We start from the raw sequence: 17,991 nt of genomic DNA on the forward strand, positions 1-17,991 counted from the left end.
TGATGACCATGTGATCTGATTTATACATTAGAATTTGTATATATCATCATTTAGATTTAAGGGGAAAAAAGATGAGAAAAACTATCAAAATATTATTATTATCTAAGTGGTGAATTACTGGAGTGGTCACAAACCTCATGAAGCAACAATTAAAGAACGTGAAGAAGAAGATCCAACACCCAAAGTGACAGGCAAAGACTCCGACCTCCTGTGGTTATCATGGTTTTTTCTGTTGCCGTTTCCATTCACATTTATCGCAACTTGCCCTTTACCATTACCATTCTGAAGTGACGAAACTCTAGACATCGATATCATCCCAACCCCGTCTGTTTGGGTAAAATGTTCTTCATACTCCACATCTTCATTGTATCCTTTTATCAGGAAATCTGAGCAATTCTTCTTTATTCCATGATCATAAGGGTTTCTAAAACGCCCTCCCGGTCCCCTTAGGTACCCATATCGCATTGAATTCACCAACTCATTTGTCGTAATGTTACGCGATATCTACCAAACCCGCAGCAAAAAGAGATAATTCAAGATCAAGTTTATAATAGTACTGTCATATAATGGACATTATTGTTACATTTAATACATACACAAACCTGAGAAGCTTGCATCACAGTTAAAACCGATACACAAGAAAAGAGGGCAAAATCCGCTAAGAGGAAACTGATGGCACCCATGTGTTGAGTGCCAGCATGGTTCAGCCAATCTCCAAGATCAGGCGGAGCCATTGGATCGCTTAAAATCCCTATATTATGAGAAGAAAAAATAAAGAAATCTTGCAAAAATATTCCCAGCCGATTAGAAATAAACAAATCTTACTTGTAATAGTGGCAGCACCCGTCATCAACATAGCGAAAACCTCCAAGACGAGAAATAGGAAGAAATCCCATTTGTTTTTCTGCATGGGAAATGTCAATAAAACAGACCTCATTAGAAATCAGAAGGTGTAACACAAAATTGATATTTAAAAACAAAATCAAAAGTCCATGCACCTTTCCTACGCAGTTGGATACCCATGGGCAATGATGGTCAAATTGCTCTACACAACGATCACACGTCGAACAATGCTTCGCACGAAGAGGCCTTACAATCTACTTCAAAATAAAAATATTAAAGAACTACCCAAATGAAAAATATAGTGTAAAAGATGAATCCCACCTTGCATGTTGCACAAAGCTGAGACCAGTTTCCAGCTAGCAATGACGGGTTATTAATCTCGATCTTCAAAAAGGGCTCCTGCAAAGAATATGCATTTTCAATATACAAATCTCGACATTCCCTTCAATGTGGAAGAAGGTAAAAGAAGAGCTTACATCGTCCTTTACACTTTCTTCACTAGCACTCTTTCTGACATACCCTGGATCTTTGCTGCAGACATCAAAGAACAAGATAAAATTTGTATGAAAATGATTCAAGCGAGATTAGACAATACCTGCTGCATCTATAGAACCAAAAAGACCCACTGGTCGCTAAGAAAACACCAGACCATGCAAAGAGAGCAAAGCCTGTTCCCAGATTTGGCAGATCTGAAGCTTTGGACCAAAAGAAAGAACAATTAATCCAAATAAAGCTGTGATGATTGTCCAAACATAGATAGATGATCATGATGAACCTACCCAATACAACAGAATTAGTATAAGTAACAGTTAATGCAAACATAATACACCAAAGAAGTGGCGCAAGGCCTAATTTCACTAGTCGACCAAAACTGCTGTTTGGATCCCAGCGCTTTTCAAGCAACTTCCTCACATTTCCCTGCAAATTCACAGTTGCAATAATAATAATAATACCCAAAGAAGAACATTTTTGAATTGATTGTCAATAATTCCACCCAAACAGAAAAACAAAGAAAACTACCCACAAGAAAAATTGCAACTTGTCTGTGACCCTTATCAGCAGCAAGCTGAGCAGGAGTAAGACCAGTGTTATCAGTAACAGTTAGATCCTCCTTCTTCAAACCCTGACCTAAAACAGTGCAGGAATCTAAGTTCCCTTTGATAGCAGCCCAATGGAGTGGAGTACAACCTAAAATCAATATCAAAACAACCATAAGCCAGACGCCAACTCAAACACCAGATTAATCGATTATTGTTACCTTCTTTGTCTTGCCTTCCTCTAAATGCATCGAGAAATAGCAGAAGACGTATACAATCAGCATAACCCTTGTATGCAGCCCTACAATCCTAAATTTTGTGAAATTAAGGAAAGAAAAAAGAAAAAATGGAGTCTTTTATCATTGATTCTGTATACTAACCAGTGTAAAGGACTTCTCCCATCGTTATCAGGAATATCAGGATCAGCATTCCATTTTGTAACAACATGATAAAGGAAAGCCGTTTGTCCATACTGAGCTGCAACATGGGTTGCCTTTAAAAACAGGAACATACAATTCCAATTGATTATATGATGACAAGAAAGAAAAGCAAATCGATTTTTATGAAAAAAGGGAAAAAGTAACTAACATGATATCCATACATATCAGCTGCATCTACACGAATTCCCTCTTGAAGCAAAAGCTCTGCCGCCTGAATCGCGCCACGAACTCCAGTCCAATGCAGTGCTGTTTGCCCTGTATGATCCACAGCATTAACATCTCCACCATGCTGCAAAACCCATCTCATGAAACCAATTTTCCTAATTCAAAACAACAACAGAATAGATCATAAATGAGATTCAATTTCAAACCTCAATGATATACTGAGCAGCAACAGTACGATTGTTTAAAGCAGCCCATTGTAAAGCATAGTATCCAAGCCCATCTGCCTCAGAAACAGAGCAACCTTCGGACTCCACCAACCTCTGTAGCTTCTCCATATCGCCATACGCCGCCGCCGTGTAAACATCGTTCTTCAAATTCCCATCCTCCTCTCCTTTCGCAACCTCTTTACCACCAGAGGGTTTATCATCCTTGGATTCAACATCCTCAACGACCTCGATTATCTCCGACGCCATTGAAACGTCGAATAGATTTACATTCAAAGAAGATTTTCACAAAAGGTATAATAAACATACCTAGCAATAGCATGCAATCAATTGATACAAAATATTGCTCTGCCCACAAAAGAAGCTATATGGGTTTTTTCTCGTGAAGAAAATGGGGGAGAAATGGTGGAGAGCCCCGTGACATTGTTGACTGATGTAAGAGATTGGGGGAGAAATTTGTCGGGGCGTCTCCGCATAAACAACAACGAGGAAGAAGATAGAGATATCCAACGAATTTGTGTCTGTAAAATCTAGTATCTTTGTCAGTTTTACCGTCCGACTTTTGCAATCTTGAAATTCTTGGACCGGTAAAGATTCGATCTTTTAATGATATTTTGAACTTGATTTGAGATTTTTGTATTGTAATTGTTACAAAATTTTCAACTTTTAATATTACCAAAATAAATAAATAAATTCTCAAATGTGGGTAAATTCTTAATTTTTAACCTTTGACACGAGGTAGTTGTCACAAATTTTTACACCCAAAAAAATTATATAAAGAGTTAGAAGAATTTTAAACTTCACACTAATCAAATCATGTATTATTTTAATAGTTTTACAGTCGACAAAGTGAATTTATTAGGATTTAATTGAGTTGGATAACCTTAGTTTATGTTGATAAATTAGGAGAAAATAACGCATGTAGTGTTTGAGAATTACATTGTCTATAATTGGGTGGCATTACATTCTCTTATAAAAAGAAGTGGAGATATATGATAAAAAGAAGATTACATATAGGATTGAGTAATAGTAGTGTATCTTAATAATAATAATAATAAAAAGCCAAGATATGAGATTCAAATAACACAACTTTCTTGTGAAACATAACTTTTTAAAAATATTATTTCTTTCAAAAGTTTATTTAAACAAACAACTAAAATCCAAAACATAAAAAAAAATAATAATCATAAAAATTGAGTTTTGTACCAAATATTCTCATTGTTTTGAATATAACAAATTATTATGATTACCATAATCATGATTTTCACTCATATTTAAAGTGTTCTAAGATGAATCAGACGTGATTGTTATTCTCTCAATAATTACTTTAATCACTTTTTCTCGACGATTAATTTAAAATATCAAAACAAATCGTTTAAAATAAACTTTTACTCATATGAAATATTTTACTTTTGGTCAAAAGTTATGATATTTTTCAAAACTTTTGATTAATACAACTTGTTTGTAAAGTTTTTTTAAAAGTGATATATATAATAAAAAATCATGAGAGCATCCTAATACAAACATCACATAAAAAAAAAATAATAAAAAATACAAAACATAAATAAAAGCAAAAAAAGACTTAGTGAAGTGGACCAACATTTGAAAATGACTTGGAAATAAAACATTAAATTTGGTCGGTAGAGTGGACCAATATTTGAAAAGCTTATTTGAAATCAAACAGATTTACTAGTGAGTGTGAAAGTTATTTTCGTTGTGAATAGGTAGTTTGCATTGATTATTTCGGACTTCCTCTGGGTTTTTTTTGCATTTGATTTGTTATGTTAACACAAAATTCCTTTTGCCTTAGGAGATGATGACAAGCCCATTATAAGATAATGCAACATATGCATAATATAAAATCACCAAGTCATTTAAAAAAATAAATTAAGCATGTTTATATAAGGGTTTAAACCTTAAACTAAACTTATAAACAAGATAACTAACTAAGTTAAGAGATTTATTATTTTTTTTTATTAATTCTATATTGTTTTTAAAAATAGTTTAAAATAATTAAAAATAAATAAAAGTTGAATAGCGCACTCTAACTATACCCCATCCTAATAGTCGAACCTTAATTTAGCGTTATATAATTTATGATATGTGTTTGCATTGAGGTTAATGGTTGTATCGATATGTGTTAAGAATATGCATCGATTTTGTGTGACTTTGTTTAATAACATGTTCAGGTTCATTATTTGTAAAAAAAAAAAAAATCGTTATTTTTTAAATTTGTGAACAAAGATATATAATATGTTCATTTTCTTGAAGTTGTAATATCATTTCTTAATTTTGTATAGTTGCAAGAGGGAAGCAACTTTTATTCTCAATTTTGATATTCATATCTAAATTGATTTGATCTTTAGTGTTTCTTGTGAGAACTTGTAAAATATGTGTTCACCATATCAAATTTTGTCATGTTATTTCGAATTCCAAAAAGTTATGTTTGAAAAATATGATTTTTAATGTTGAGTTTAAAATATTTCTAAATTCATCTCTCAAAATTTTTTGTGAGTATTTACCTTATTCATACTTTTGATATTTTTAAAGTCTATTCCTACACATTTAGTTATGTTTTCTCATTTAACATGTTGAATTCCTTTTATTTTACTTTTAGTATTCTACCAAAATTACAAATTGGTCAATTAAATTTATAATTTTTTTGGTAATCAAAATTAAAAATTTGAAGATATTTAGATAATTTTGTAAATTTTCTATAAAAATAAATTAATTAGAACTTTTTTATGTTTAAATTAGAAGTTTTGTTTTTAATTCTCTCATACTCTTGATTTTTGTCTAAACACTTGTAGAACAATATCTTTCTTGGATCTATCTCATTCAATTAGGAATTCCCATGTAAATCTCGCATATGGACTTGGATGAATCGAAAGGTAAAAAATCAAAGCATTGAAAGGTAAACATAAAGACTTAGATGAATTGAAATATAAAAAATCAAATCATTAAAAAGTAAACATAACAATTAGTTTCTTATAACACTAGTTGTTACCTTCATTTTTCAGCTGAATACACTAATGAATTAAGACATAAAAATCAAAGCATTAAGAGGTAAACATAACAATTAATATTTTTACCCAAATTTGTTGTAATTTACCTTGAACGGTTTATCGAACAAAATTAAGAGCTAAAAATCAAAATGTTAAAAATAAACCTAACAATTATTTCTCTTAGCAAAATATTTTGTCGTTTATGAGGTAAAATATTAAAAACATTGATTGATAAATATTACAATTAGTTCTCTTCAATTTTTTTTTTACCTTAATGTCTTTACTGTAACCAATTGTATTCAATTTAGCTCAAACTAATAAAAAAAAAAAATTACTTTTTTAAACTCTTTCAAATATTCAAAATGAGTCAATAAATTTTATAAATCATTATTATTATTAACTAAAAAAAATTGTATTTTGACATTTTATTCAAATAACTAAAAAAAAAATTAATTTTTTTTTTACATCAAATCAAAACCCTGGTAAAATAAGAAACAAAAAGTGTAGGCAAAACAAAACCCTAAGGCTTTCCAATAAAAAAGGCTCTTCTTGTCACTCTGTTCTGCCCGTGCCCCAAAACCCAACCCTAACTGTACACATTTCTCTTTTCTCTCTCTATAATTTGATAACACGCCCTTGGAGAGTGACTGGCAGCAATGGAGGTCGATGGGTTTCGTTCTAACTTGGCAGTTTCGGTCTGCTCGGTCGTGGCCGGAGAGACTCTATTGTCTGCACAGAGGTTCTTTGCTTACCTCTACCTTACGCTGGTAAATACTTTTCCTCCTTCTCTTTCGTTTCTTCGAAGATGAAGCTAGAATCTTTCGTCTGTTAGCAGTGATTGTGATTGATTTTGAACTGTTGAATGTTGCTCTGCTTTCTGGGTTTTAGTTCTAGGGTTTTCTTGCGAAAAACGAAACAGGGTCTTCACACTGCTCAATTTTGGGCTTTAGTTCGTAGATATCTTGTTTTCGCAGTTCAACTGAGGGGGGTTTTGTTTATTAGAACTTGTGATCTTACTCGATAATAGTGTTGCCTAGTTCTAGGGCTTTTAGAATGGAAGAGAAAGAGGCCTCTTTGTATTTGAGACTGATTCTGAAGGATTGATTCCCTTTAAAGCTGATATCTTGAATTCTAAGCTTTTTGTTGTTTCATTTTTCTTTCACAGACTGCAATAGCTCTAAACAATTTGAATGGGTTTCCAGAATTTACTGGGACAGATGAGAGGTAATGAGTTTTTTCAATTGATACAAGCTGTATGTATATTTTACTGCCTTACCATATGTTTAAAAGTCAATTATTGCAGGTTTCCCCTAGCTGAACTTAATAAAAGGCAACAACCCTGCCTTGAAAACAAAGATGCCAGTGATTCCGAAAATGATGATGGAGAGGATGATGATGAAGATGATGATAAGGATGATGAAGATGATGATGCGGGGGATGAAGATTTCTCGGGTGAAGAAGGTGCAGATGACGACGATGATGATGAAGCCGATCCCAATGAGGAACCCAAGTCTAATGGCAAGAAAGGTGGTAGTGATGATGAGGAAGATGATGAAGAAGAAGATGACGATGAAGACGATGATGAGGACGATGATGATGATGATGAGGATGAAGACGATGATGAAGAAGATGAAGACCAACCACCTCCTAAGAAGAGGAAGTAGTTTAAGAAATGAGCTTTAGGTTGTTTTATCTTTATGGATTCTTTTTAAGGTTGTTCTGGATCTCTGTTAATTTGTGACTTGTGCTGTATGTGGAGTTTGTATTTGACTAGCCAATTGGGGATATTTCTGTAGCGTTTCTAAACTTGAAAACATTTTCAACTCAATTGTTTCTTGACTAAACTAGAAATAACTGCAACAAATGAGACAAGAAAAAACACAGATTCAATGAAAGTGTCACTGGACTTAATATTGTTATTCAAGAACCATTCATTGTTTTGTTACTCAGTTCAGATTGAAAAAACCTCCATTGACACACACATACACACACGTACAAAAGAAGAAAGATAAGGAAACACAGATTTAAGGGTATTTTTGGATGGTATTCCAGAGAGATTGGGTGATCTTCTTCTATGAAGAATTCAGTCCGATTCGCTGGGATTTGGAGATTGGGTCTTTGGTGGAATGGGGCAAGAGTTGAAGGAGATTGATGGCGGCACGTGGGGTTGCCTCGGCTACTACCATGGCACCTCGTTTGTGAGATTCAAGTTCTTGTTTGTCTTCCATCTTCACTTCGATCTTGCTTGCTTTTCTCCTCAGCATCTTTCTTCTTCTTCGTCTTCTTCACAAATCAGCAATAAAGATGGTTTCTTTTCATCTTTAAAAAGCAAACCCTGATCAGGAATATAAACAATCAAATCCCTAAATCATGACTCATCACCGTCATTCCTTATTACTTACACACTCGGCCCATTCAATTTCAAATATGGGCTTCTTAACAAAGTCTTATTTCTTTCAATTTTTTCCTTTAGTTGAAAGATTACAAAATCAGCAAATTTATAGTCTCTTTCTTTTTAATATATATATATATTTTTAATTTTTTTATATTATCTATTATCGATGATTTATGAACTCGATAAGATGTTGCGAGCGATTTTTTTGTGTTATTTATATATTTTTTTATTTCATGTTTGTGTGTCAATTGTGGTACCGTGAATTGGGCTGCCCAATCACGTAAAAAAATAACGTGATAATTATTTTATTTTTCATAACGACTATGCTAAACACTTTTTTTTAATTTATTTTGTTAAATATAATTTACTAAAACTTTTATTTTTGTTGTAATAAATGTACTGTGCTCCGATGGCGGGTTGTCTTAACCCGTTTGTTTGTTGGGCTTACTCAATAGTCGGGGCGTGCTGTTACGATAAAATAACTATTTTTAAGTGTTTGTCCAAACCCACTTGCTATGTTTCCAGCTTATAGAGTAACATTAACTCAAACTGTAAACTTATTTTTTGTGTTAATAAAAAAAACTAAGAGTCAAAGTAAATTAAGTGTTAATAAATTGGACTAATGTGCACTCAATGTATTTTTTAGAACTATGAGACATGAATAAAGAGTTTGAATTCTCAATTTCAATTATGATTTCACACTAAACTTCAAACTATATTAATTAATGATTTAAATGTGAAGGTAACGGAAGAAAAAACATGTATAAAATGAAATATATTTTACATGACATGTAAAAGTAAGATGATAAATCATGTGACTAGATTAAAATATAATTAATTATCTTTTATCTTCTATTACACAAATATAACTAGAGATAACAAATAAATTAATAAAAAGTTTGTACTTTTTTTTTCATCCCCTCGAATCCTCCATGCATTTGAAAATTGAAAAAGTTCATCCCTTTCTCTTTTCCTCAGCAATCTTTTTATTCACTTCCCAAAGCAAAGCATAGAAAAAATACCCACCCTCTCTTTATTTCTTCATGCATTCTCTTTTTCTAATCTTAATTCTCCTATCCTAGTCCTCTAATGGGTTTCAAGGTTCTTGAATTTGTGTTATGGGTTTTAATTATAAGTTCAACCTTCACTAATAATTTGGTAATGAGCTCGAATCAAGTCGGAATTCAAGAGATTATTACTAAAGGCAATATTCTTGTAGATGGTAACAAGGTGATTGGAAAAACAGACACTAATTTCGTCTGCGCCACCTTGGATTGGTGGCCTCATGACAAATGTGATTATGGTTCTTGTAGCTGGAATCAATCATCTCTTCTAAATCTGGTCAGAAAATCTCAATATATAGCTAACAAATTATAATTTAAGATATTGATTGTGATTTGTGTATGCAGGATCTCAACAACAAGATACTAATGAATGCTGTAAAAGCATTTTCACCCCTGAAGTTGAGGTTAGGAGGAACATTACAAGACAGGATCATATATGAAACAGAGGATTCAGCATCACAGCCGCCACCCTGCATTCCCTTCTCCAAGAACAGCTCCAGCTTGTTTGGTTTCAATAAGGGTTGTCTCCCCTTGCGTAGATGGGATCAACTCAATACCTTTTTTAACAAATCCGGGTAAACTCATAAATTTAATTAAAAAAAAATGAAGAAAGAAAGGAAAACTAACTTCATTTTATCTATATAGGGCGATGGTTGTGTTTGGATTAAATGTTTTGAATGGAAGATCTATAAAGAATGGATCTGTTGTAGGATCATGGGATCCTACAAATGCGAAATCTTTGATTGAATATTCTCTTAGAAAAGGTTACAACATCCTTGGTTGGGAGCTTGGTATGTATTATAGAAAAATTCACTGTTTTTTTCATATTTATGTAAGTATTCATTTACTTAGCTTCTTAATTAGGAAACGAGTTAACTGGAACTGGAAGTGCGATTAGAATTGAACCAGATCAATATGCATCGGACATAATCTCTTTCAATAATGTAATTTGGGAAGCTTATAAGAATGAGAAAGTAAAACCATTGATTTTAGCTCCTGGAGGATTCTTTAATCCAGTTTGGTTCAAAGAATTCCTTCATAAAACAACTTCAACTCATCTTGATGTTGTCACTCACCATATATACAATCTTGGACCAGGTAAGTAAGTACTAATTAATTTATGAATGACCAATCACGGTTGTTGTACTGTCGTTAAAAGTTTCATTTTTATTACTAGGATCCGACAAGAACCTGGTTGATAAGATTCTAAACCCGTCTGTGTTTGAACATGGGGTGGTGGATACGTTTAAAGGGTTGAGAAAAGTTATCAACAATTCTGATCATCATAATTCGGTTCAAGCTTGGGTGGGAGAAGCTGGAGGTGTTTACAATAGTGGTAGAAATCAAGTTACCAATACCTTTCTTGATAGTTTCTGGTAATGAATTAAGATCAAACAAATGATGTTTAATTTCTTAAGAACATAGAACAATAATTAATTAACAATACAGGTACTTGGATCAGCTTGGATTAGCATCCACTTATGATACAAAAACATACTGTCGACAGTCATTAGTTGGTGGAAACTATGGCATGCTAAATACAACCACTTTTAAGCCCAATCCAGATTACTACAGGTATAATACTAGCTAATTAACCTGATTAATTACTAGCCCAATCTTGATCATAATTTGTCTGTTCTTGTTCGTTTGAACTTTGAAGTGCTCTTCTATGGCACCGGTTGATGGGAAAGAAGGTCTTATGGACTAACTTTTCTGGGTCGAAAAAGATTCGGGCTTATGCTCACTGCTCAAAGCAATCACGAGGAATCACTTTGTTGTTGATCAATTTGGATAAGAGGAGTAAGGTTGAGGCGAAATTGAAGGCTGTTGTTAATGGGACTAGTAGTTGCAGGCGCAAACACAGATCGGGCGGCCATCATCATCATCATCATGGTGATCATATTCACCGGAAAAGGATTAGAGTAAGGGAGGAGTATGGTTTAACGGGTAAGGATGGGAATTTGCAGAATCAGAGTGTGTTGCTTAATGGTAAGGAGTTGAATGTTGATGATGAAGATAATATACCTCCAATGGAACCTGTCATTGTAAATGCAAAAGAACCCATAACCATTGCTCCTCTTTCCATTTTGTTTGTTCATATCCCATATCTTTGCCTTCCTGCTTGTTCCTAAATTCTGAATTCTCTTTTGATTCAATTTTATATTGTAATGTTTAAAACTCTCATTTTCTTTTCAAATTTAATAAGTATTTGTTTTTGTTTTAAAAGTTTGTCATAATTTTAGATTCTAAACAATTTTTATTTTTATTTTTTTAAATACAGTCAGTTTGAATTTCTTTGAAAAAGAGCAGGTCGAACAAATAAATCATACAGTTTGAATTTCTTTGAAAAAGAGCAAGTCGAACAAATAAATCATACGTTGTTGAAAAAATAACTACAGAAGGTTGATAAACAATGCCGTAAAATGTTCACATGTGATAATTCACTATTTATGTATATGCAGGGGCGGAGCCAAGTAAAAGCCGGCCCGGGCTGTAGCCCGGGTAGCCCTAATTAGACTGTATGTATTCATCAATAAATAGACTGTATGTATGGAAGGCATTGGCGACAACAAACTTGATTTATTTTGTTTGTTTATTTGATATTATTATAAAACTAGACCGGATAAATTTTTTTAATAAAAAATTAGCCCGGGTAGATTTTAAATCCTGACTCCGTTCTGCGTATATGATCAAAATAATGAATTACATAGACAAGACAGATTTACTCAGAGAGGCTTAAGAGTTCATCTCGATTTTCTTTTATATAATTATTTATTTATTTTAAGATAAAAATGTGACATAATTTATAATTTCTTAATTATTTTCAATTTAATTCATTGTTTATTTCTCTAATTAAAAAAAAAGAAAGATAAAACTCAAATTCATTCATTAGTTTTATCCATATTTTTTCCTTTAATGTTTTAATTCATCCTAAAAATTTTCAAGCCACTACACCTTTTTTTTATTATTTATGTATAAATCAAATGAAAAGATCATCCATAATTATTTATTTAAACAAAAGAGAAAAAAGACGGATTTCGGTTAAAAAAAAAAAATGTAAATAGACCATATAAATTATTGTATATATTATTATCGAGTAACCCATAAAAAATTGAAAGTATTATTTGAATTAAAAAATTTAATGACAAAAAATATCCTGCGAACTCAACATAGTCATAAAATTATTATAAAATTGACACTTAAAAAATATATGAAATAACCAATAACAAAATTGATTAAATTCAGTTTATCTAAATGATATTTATAAGTATAAATAAGAAATATTGATTTCCTAATTTAATATTAAATTTGTATTAAATTAACGTTAGAAAGAATGATTATGATTATTATTAACACTTATCATTACAACAACTGTTACCGTTTATAATAAGCAAATCAATATGCTCCAAAAGAAGATCCGAATCTTCTTACCCGACATAAGAACATTCCGACCCAATATGCGAATCAAACGCCATTTTTATATGTAATTTCCCCCATTATTTCAAACCAGAACCCAATTTCACTCTTCTTCTTCTTCATCTCTCTATCTCTCTCGCACTGTATTTTTCTCTGTTCTAGTACACCATCATCTGTCTCCATCTCTCCATATGTATCTTCTTCACTCCCTCTAATTCGAAGAAACGCCTCTCACTGTTTCCATTATTATTTCGTAAGCTTTTTTAAGGTTTCATATTCATACTTGTGTTCAACCTTAAGAAGCTTTTATTAAATTTCACAAAAGTTTGAAACAGTACCATGTTTTATACAGACTTAACGAGAAAGTCTACTACTTTCTTTTTGATTATATAAACACACATAGAGCAGCAGACAGACTTGTACGTAAATATGGTGATGATGGCAGCTTCACCTAGGAGATCGATCGGTACTGTGTTTCAGAGAGTCGGATTATACGCCCCACAGAAGAGATTCAAGTGTTACGAGGAGGTTAAGGAAACTATGGAGATGGATCAGATTTGTGCTGAACGGACTAAGAATGTGCTTATTCTTATGAGTGACACCGGCGGCGGCCACCGTGCATCTGCTGAAGCCATTCGTGATGCTTTTTGTTTGGAATTTGGAGATCAATATAGGGTCTTGATCACTTTTCTCTCTAAATGTTTTTCCAATTGAGCTTTATTTGAAATGGGTTGTTGATTTTTCAGGTTTTTGTGAAGGATGTTTGGAAGGAGTATACTGGGTGGCCGTTGAATAATATGGAGAGATCTTATAAGTTTATGGTTAAACATCCTCGGCTTTGGAAAGTTGCGTTTCATACTACTTCACCTCAATGGATTCATTCGTCTTATCTTGCTGCCTTTGCTGCTTATTATGCTAAGTATAGTACAAACACAAACACTTGATTTGGATTGAAACTAATGTTTAAGTTTCCTAATTTGGGTTCGTTTTGTCTCTGTTCAATGTTCAAAGGGAGGTGGAAACTGGATTGATGGAATATAAACCAGACATTATCATTAGTGTTCATCCTTTAATGCAGCATATCCCTTTATGTGTTCTGAAATGGCAACGTCTACAGAAGAAAGTCATATTTGTTACTGTCGTTACAGATCTCAACACCTGCCATAGAACATGGTTCGTTTTTCATTCCCATTTTTCAAATCCCAATCTATTCTCTAAAACTCGGGTATTTCGAACATCAGGTTTCACTATGGAGTTGATCGGCTTTACTGTCCGTCGAGAGAAGTGGGATACAGGGCGCTTCTTGATGGTCTAGAGGAAACCCAACTACGTGTGTTTGGCTTGCCAATTCGACCATCATTTTGCCGGGCTGTTCTCAACAAGGTGAGTGTGTCATTGATTCTAATCTCATTTTGTCTTTGAATTGGTTTTGATGAATTGGGTGGTTTTGAATTTGACAGGATGATCTTAGAGTGGAGCTTGAGATGGACAGAGTTCTTCCTGCGGTTCTGCTTATGGGAGGTGGTGAAGGAATGGGACCTGTTATGGAAACTGCAAAGGCACTAGATGAATATCTTGTTAATAAATTCGGAAAGCCTAAGGGACAACTGATCATTATATGTGGGAGGAACAAAGATTTGCTTACTTCTTTGCAGTCATTTCAATGGAGAATACCAGTTAAGGTATTAGGTTTCCAAAATCAAATGGAGAAATGGATGGGTGCTTGTGATTGCATAATCACCAAAGTATGTTCTCATTTTGTTCTTACCAACCCAATCCCAATTGGAGGTTACTAGAATTATCCATAACTTATGGGTTTACTTACAGGCAGGACCCGGGACCATTGCTGAGGCGTTGATTCGGGGTCTACCCATTATTCTAAACGACTACATACCCGGACAAGTAAGAAACTTGCAAGACACAGACAGTCACTACTAAGTTATGTTTTCAAATGGGTCCAATACAGTTTCATTGATGCTTAACATTTATGTTAGGAAAAGGGAAATGTTCCATATGTAGTTGACAATGGTGCTGGAATCTTCACAAGGGATCCCGAGGAAACAGGAAGGAAAGTGGCAGAATGGTTCGGCACTAATAAGAAGAAGGGTGGTGAAGAACTGAGAAGGATGTCTGCAAATGCATTAAAATTAGCACAACCAAATGCGGTTTTTGACATTGTAAAGGACATCCACAAACTGGCATGCCAACAACAGCAGCAAGAACAGCAACATGAACAGCAACAACAGGGTCTTGATCATCAAACTAACAACAACATCTCTTACAAGCTGACAGCTTCCTTCTTCAACATAATTTAAATCTAGTGTGTGTCATGTACATGAATTAGGAATCTGTCATAGTCAAAGAAAGTGAAACCTTAAAAAATTATTTGATAAAATAGATTGGGGAAGTAGTAGTGGTAGTTTCTCTTAAATTTTTCTGCAGAAGATAGCAGCAGCAAAGCAATACAAGCTTATGCAATAATTTTGCATGATTGAATATTTATAATCTTGAAGGTGACCTTTTCTTTTGTCCTAATAAATGGGTAAACAAGAAACTGCTATTACGATTTGTTCTTAGCCTGGTAATAGAGACGCTCTTGATAACAAGTACAAATACAATCAATAATATAATATATCAAATGACTAATTTATCGAAGAACTTTCCTGCCCTTTCTTCTTCTTCTTCAATTTATCTATTATTCAAAATGAAGAACTTTTTCTTCTGCAAATGGGAGTCCAAGACATTTATGCCTAACTAACGAATAGAAGGAAACCCATAAATTTAAATGTGACCGGTTTGAAAAAGTGCCTTAGACTTTCTCATTGGCAATTGGACTATTTTGAAAAATCACTTGTCATTTTAGAAAAAATAAAAGTAATCACATCTCCCAAACAAATTTCTTTTGGCCTTTTTTATTTTTTATTTTATGGTTTGAATTAGGGTTGTTTTTATATAATAAGACTAGGAAACAACTAAATTTAACCCATTTAATTTAATAAAATTTTAAGTTTTTTAAATAATATTTTATTTAAAAACTCCAATAAATAATTATTTAAAATAAATATCTTATTTATAAATTTAAAATAATTAAACACAAATTAAATAAATATTTTGGAATCAATTTTGTATTCATTAAAATATAAAATAATTAAAATAAATGTAAAGAGCAAAATTTTAAACCAGAAATAAATAATAATTTTGAGAAAAGATTATATTATTAGTCTCAAAATTATTAAAATTTAGTTTATAAACAAATAACTAGTTAGGACAAGGTTATATTCTTTAATCCCAAATTAATTAAATTTAAGACTTAATTAAATAAAATAATTATTTTAAACAAATATTGTAATTATTTAAATTCAAATGATTAAAAATAATGCCCTAAAATACCCAACAAAATAAATAAAATAAGCAAAGAATAATTTATATATATATATATATATTATTTTTTGTTTGTTTATTTTGCATGTATATATAAAAAAAAAGTAAATGACTAAACAAGACCTAAGTTGTTTGACCCAAATCAAATAAAGCTTAAAAGCCTAGGCTAGTCAGCGTACACAAAGAGGGCTAACACCTAAGCATCTATAGAGCAAACGAATCGCCTATAGAGCAACCGAGTGATCTAGAGTTGTCTTCTTTCTCGTGACAATGATAAGGATGACGTTTTATTTGAAATCATCTTATCCTTATATCGGCCATCTCTCGACCAAACGAGAATATTCAAGAAGGGAAATGATGACCAAGATTGAGGGTCAATGCAATTGAGCTCATCTATTAGTCCAATTCATTTTCCTCAGTTCAATCCGTCCCTATCGCTACGTGGGAACATAACCTATTTCCGAAAAGGCCACGCTTTTCATTCGATCTCTATCTCAGGTGAAAGTCTAGCTCATTCGTAAGGCCACTTTCGTCCAAAAATCGACCAACTTGAACCATCGTTGTTCAAACAACTATTCAGAGTTCCGAGAGCTCCTTCTAAGGCTTGTTGAAAAATCCGTTGTCGGACTTGATTAATGGCCCTTTGTTGTTCAAAATGAATGGTTTCATTTTTGTAATTTTCTAATTGTTTCAAAGTTTTAGAAGTTGAATTAATCAAATTCAATTTTTCTCGCTCTATTTGTCTTCTGGTAAAGATAAGTCAAAGGAAGTTATTGTCGAAAAGTAAGAAAGAAAAAGAGGAAATAAGAGTCCCCTGCCTTATCTATGGTCTCAAACCCAAAATGCAATAAACGTCACATCAAACACTAATTCATCTCTAACCAAAAACTCATTTCCAAACTCAAAAGAATATTCTTAGAGTATTTCTTTCTTACACTAACTTTTTAATCTTATTAATATTATCTATATATTTATTAACTTTACATATTTAACCCCAATTTTTTTAAATTATTTTAATAAAATTAGTTATATATCAATAATTCATACCCAACAAAATAATTCAATAATATATTTAAATAAACAAACATATTAAATAAAATAATTGTTTCTTAACAATCGTTTCTATGTTTATTAGTACCGTTTAAAATTATAAATTTATAAAGTTTAAGTTATAAAATATAACGTAAAAATATAAAATAAAATAAAAAATAAATTAAATAATACTTCAAGTATAATAAATTTAATATTTTAATTATACATTTAAAAAATATTAAAACTTTTTATCTTAAAATTAAAAATTAAAAGACCAAATGAAATTTTTAAATATTTAAATTAAAGAGTTTATATATTTCAAGGGCTTATTTAAAATTTTAATTTTTGTTTTCAAAATGAACCGGAAATACGCATATATGCATTTTTTTTTTTTTTTTTTTTTTGAGAAAAAGAGTAAATTATCATTTTTCCACTGTGTGTGTTTGCCAGTCGGAGAAAAAAATGGTGATGCGTTTGCGTATGCGGTCCTATTGGAGATGGCCTAACTTCTAAGTTTTTTTACACTTTGTAAAGAACTTATAAGCTCGGTTCTGATCCACCGAAGAACTTCAACAAAAGTTTAGAAGTGTTCTGATCCACCGAAGAGCTTGCTTCTTGATTAAGCCCACCAGAGTTTTTGGAAGAAGTGAAGACTATTATGATTGTCTATATTTTGAAAATCGATTTTTTTTTTGACATATTGGATTTGTGTTAATGTGGAAATTGTTAGATTATAGTGACCCTTATGGATTTTGACCTAGACTCGTGGTGCAATAAAATAAAATCTTAACTATTTGATATTGAGCTCATTGAGCCAGTTATGACCTATAAATATATGGTCTTCGTTAAGTTTTATTAATACACACAATATTTGTTATTATTTTTCTCTCTCTAAATTATAATTTTCTATTTTAACCATAATGAAAAGTTTCTTTTTCCCGTAGTTTTCTTGTCTTGAGTTTCCAAGTAAATCTAGTGTTATTTATAT

General features: G+C 32.1%; 4 protein-coding genes across 8 annotated transcripts; 3 read left to right on the forward strand and 1 right to left on the reverse strand.

Moving 5' to 3' along the window:
- Window positions 1-3,253, reverse strand: LOC124925377 (protein S-acyltransferase 24-like). Of its 5 annotated transcripts, none has more exons than XM_047465365.1 (13): window positions 2,692-3,251; window positions 2,469-2,609; window positions 2,261-2,373; window positions 2,102-2,181; window positions 1,868-2,031; window positions 1,623-1,761; window positions 1,439-1,538; window positions 1,320-1,374; window positions 1,165-1,242; window positions 999-1,097; window positions 826-904; window positions 597-751; window positions 1-504 (listed from the first exon to the last, which is right to left on the reverse strand). In XM_047465365.1, exons 1-13 carry the CDS (start codon window positions 2,956-2,958, stop codon window positions 136-138), a joined length of 1,839 nt encoding a protein of 612 aa, XP_047321321.1. In that variant the 5' UTR covers window positions 2,959-3,251; the 3' UTR covers window positions 1-135. The 5 variants fall into 5 exon arrangements, with proteins under 5 accessions (XP_047321321.1, XP_047321322.1, XP_047321319.1 ...); XM_047465366.1 differs by having other exon boundaries at window positions 603-751; window positions 2,692-3,249; XM_047465363.1 differs by having other exon boundaries at window positions 1,439-1,761; window positions 2,692-3,253.
- Window positions 3,254-6,254: 3,001 nt separating this feature from the next.
- On the forward strand, window positions 6,255-7,526 carry LOC124925378 (prostatic spermine-binding protein-like). Its single transcript, XM_047465368.1, has 3 exons — window positions 6,255-6,481; window positions 6,880-6,938; window positions 7,018-7,526. Exons 1-3 carry the CDS (start codon window positions 6,371-6,373, stop codon window positions 7,376-7,378), a joined length of 531 nt encoding a protein of 176 aa, XP_047321324.1. The 5' UTR covers window positions 6,255-6,370; the 3' UTR covers window positions 7,379-7,526.
- A 1,664-nt stretch (window positions 7,527-9,190) lies between these two features.
- Window positions 9,191-11,347, forward strand: LOC124927454 (heparanase-like protein 3). The gene is made up of 7 exons (XM_047467862.1): window positions 9,191-9,450; window positions 9,519-9,748; window positions 9,819-9,964; window positions 10,038-10,271; window positions 10,351-10,549; window positions 10,623-10,748; window positions 10,834-11,347. The coding sequence occupies exons 1-7, from the start codon at window positions 9,199-9,201 to the stop codon at window positions 11,303-11,305; spliced, it is 1,659 nt and encodes a 552-aa protein (XP_047323818.1). The 5' UTR covers window positions 9,191-9,198; the 3' UTR covers window positions 11,306-11,347.
- Window positions 11,348-12,958: 1,611 nt separating this feature from the next.
- LOC124927750 (monogalactosyldiacylglycerol synthase 2, chloroplastic-like) lies at window positions 12,959-15,086 on the forward strand. Its single transcript, XM_047468214.1, has 7 exons — window positions 12,959-13,265; window positions 13,337-13,509; window positions 13,602-13,763; window positions 13,832-13,973; window positions 14,051-14,335; window positions 14,418-14,492; window positions 14,585-15,086. The coding sequence occupies exons 1-7, from the start codon at window positions 13,020-13,022 to the stop codon at window positions 14,903-14,905; spliced, it is 1,404 nt and encodes a 467-aa protein (XP_047324170.1). The 5' UTR covers window positions 12,959-13,019; the 3' UTR covers window positions 14,906-15,086.
- Window positions 15,087-17,991: the final 2,905 nt, after the last annotated feature.

The sequence above is a fragment of the Impatiens glandulifera genome, chromosome 2 (assembly GCF_907164915.1).
Source record: "Impatiens glandulifera chromosome 2, dImpGla2.1, whole genome shotgun sequence".
Classification (NCBI taxonomy): domain Eukaryota; kingdom Viridiplantae; phylum Streptophyta; class Magnoliopsida; order Ericales; family Balsaminaceae; genus Impatiens; species Impatiens glandulifera.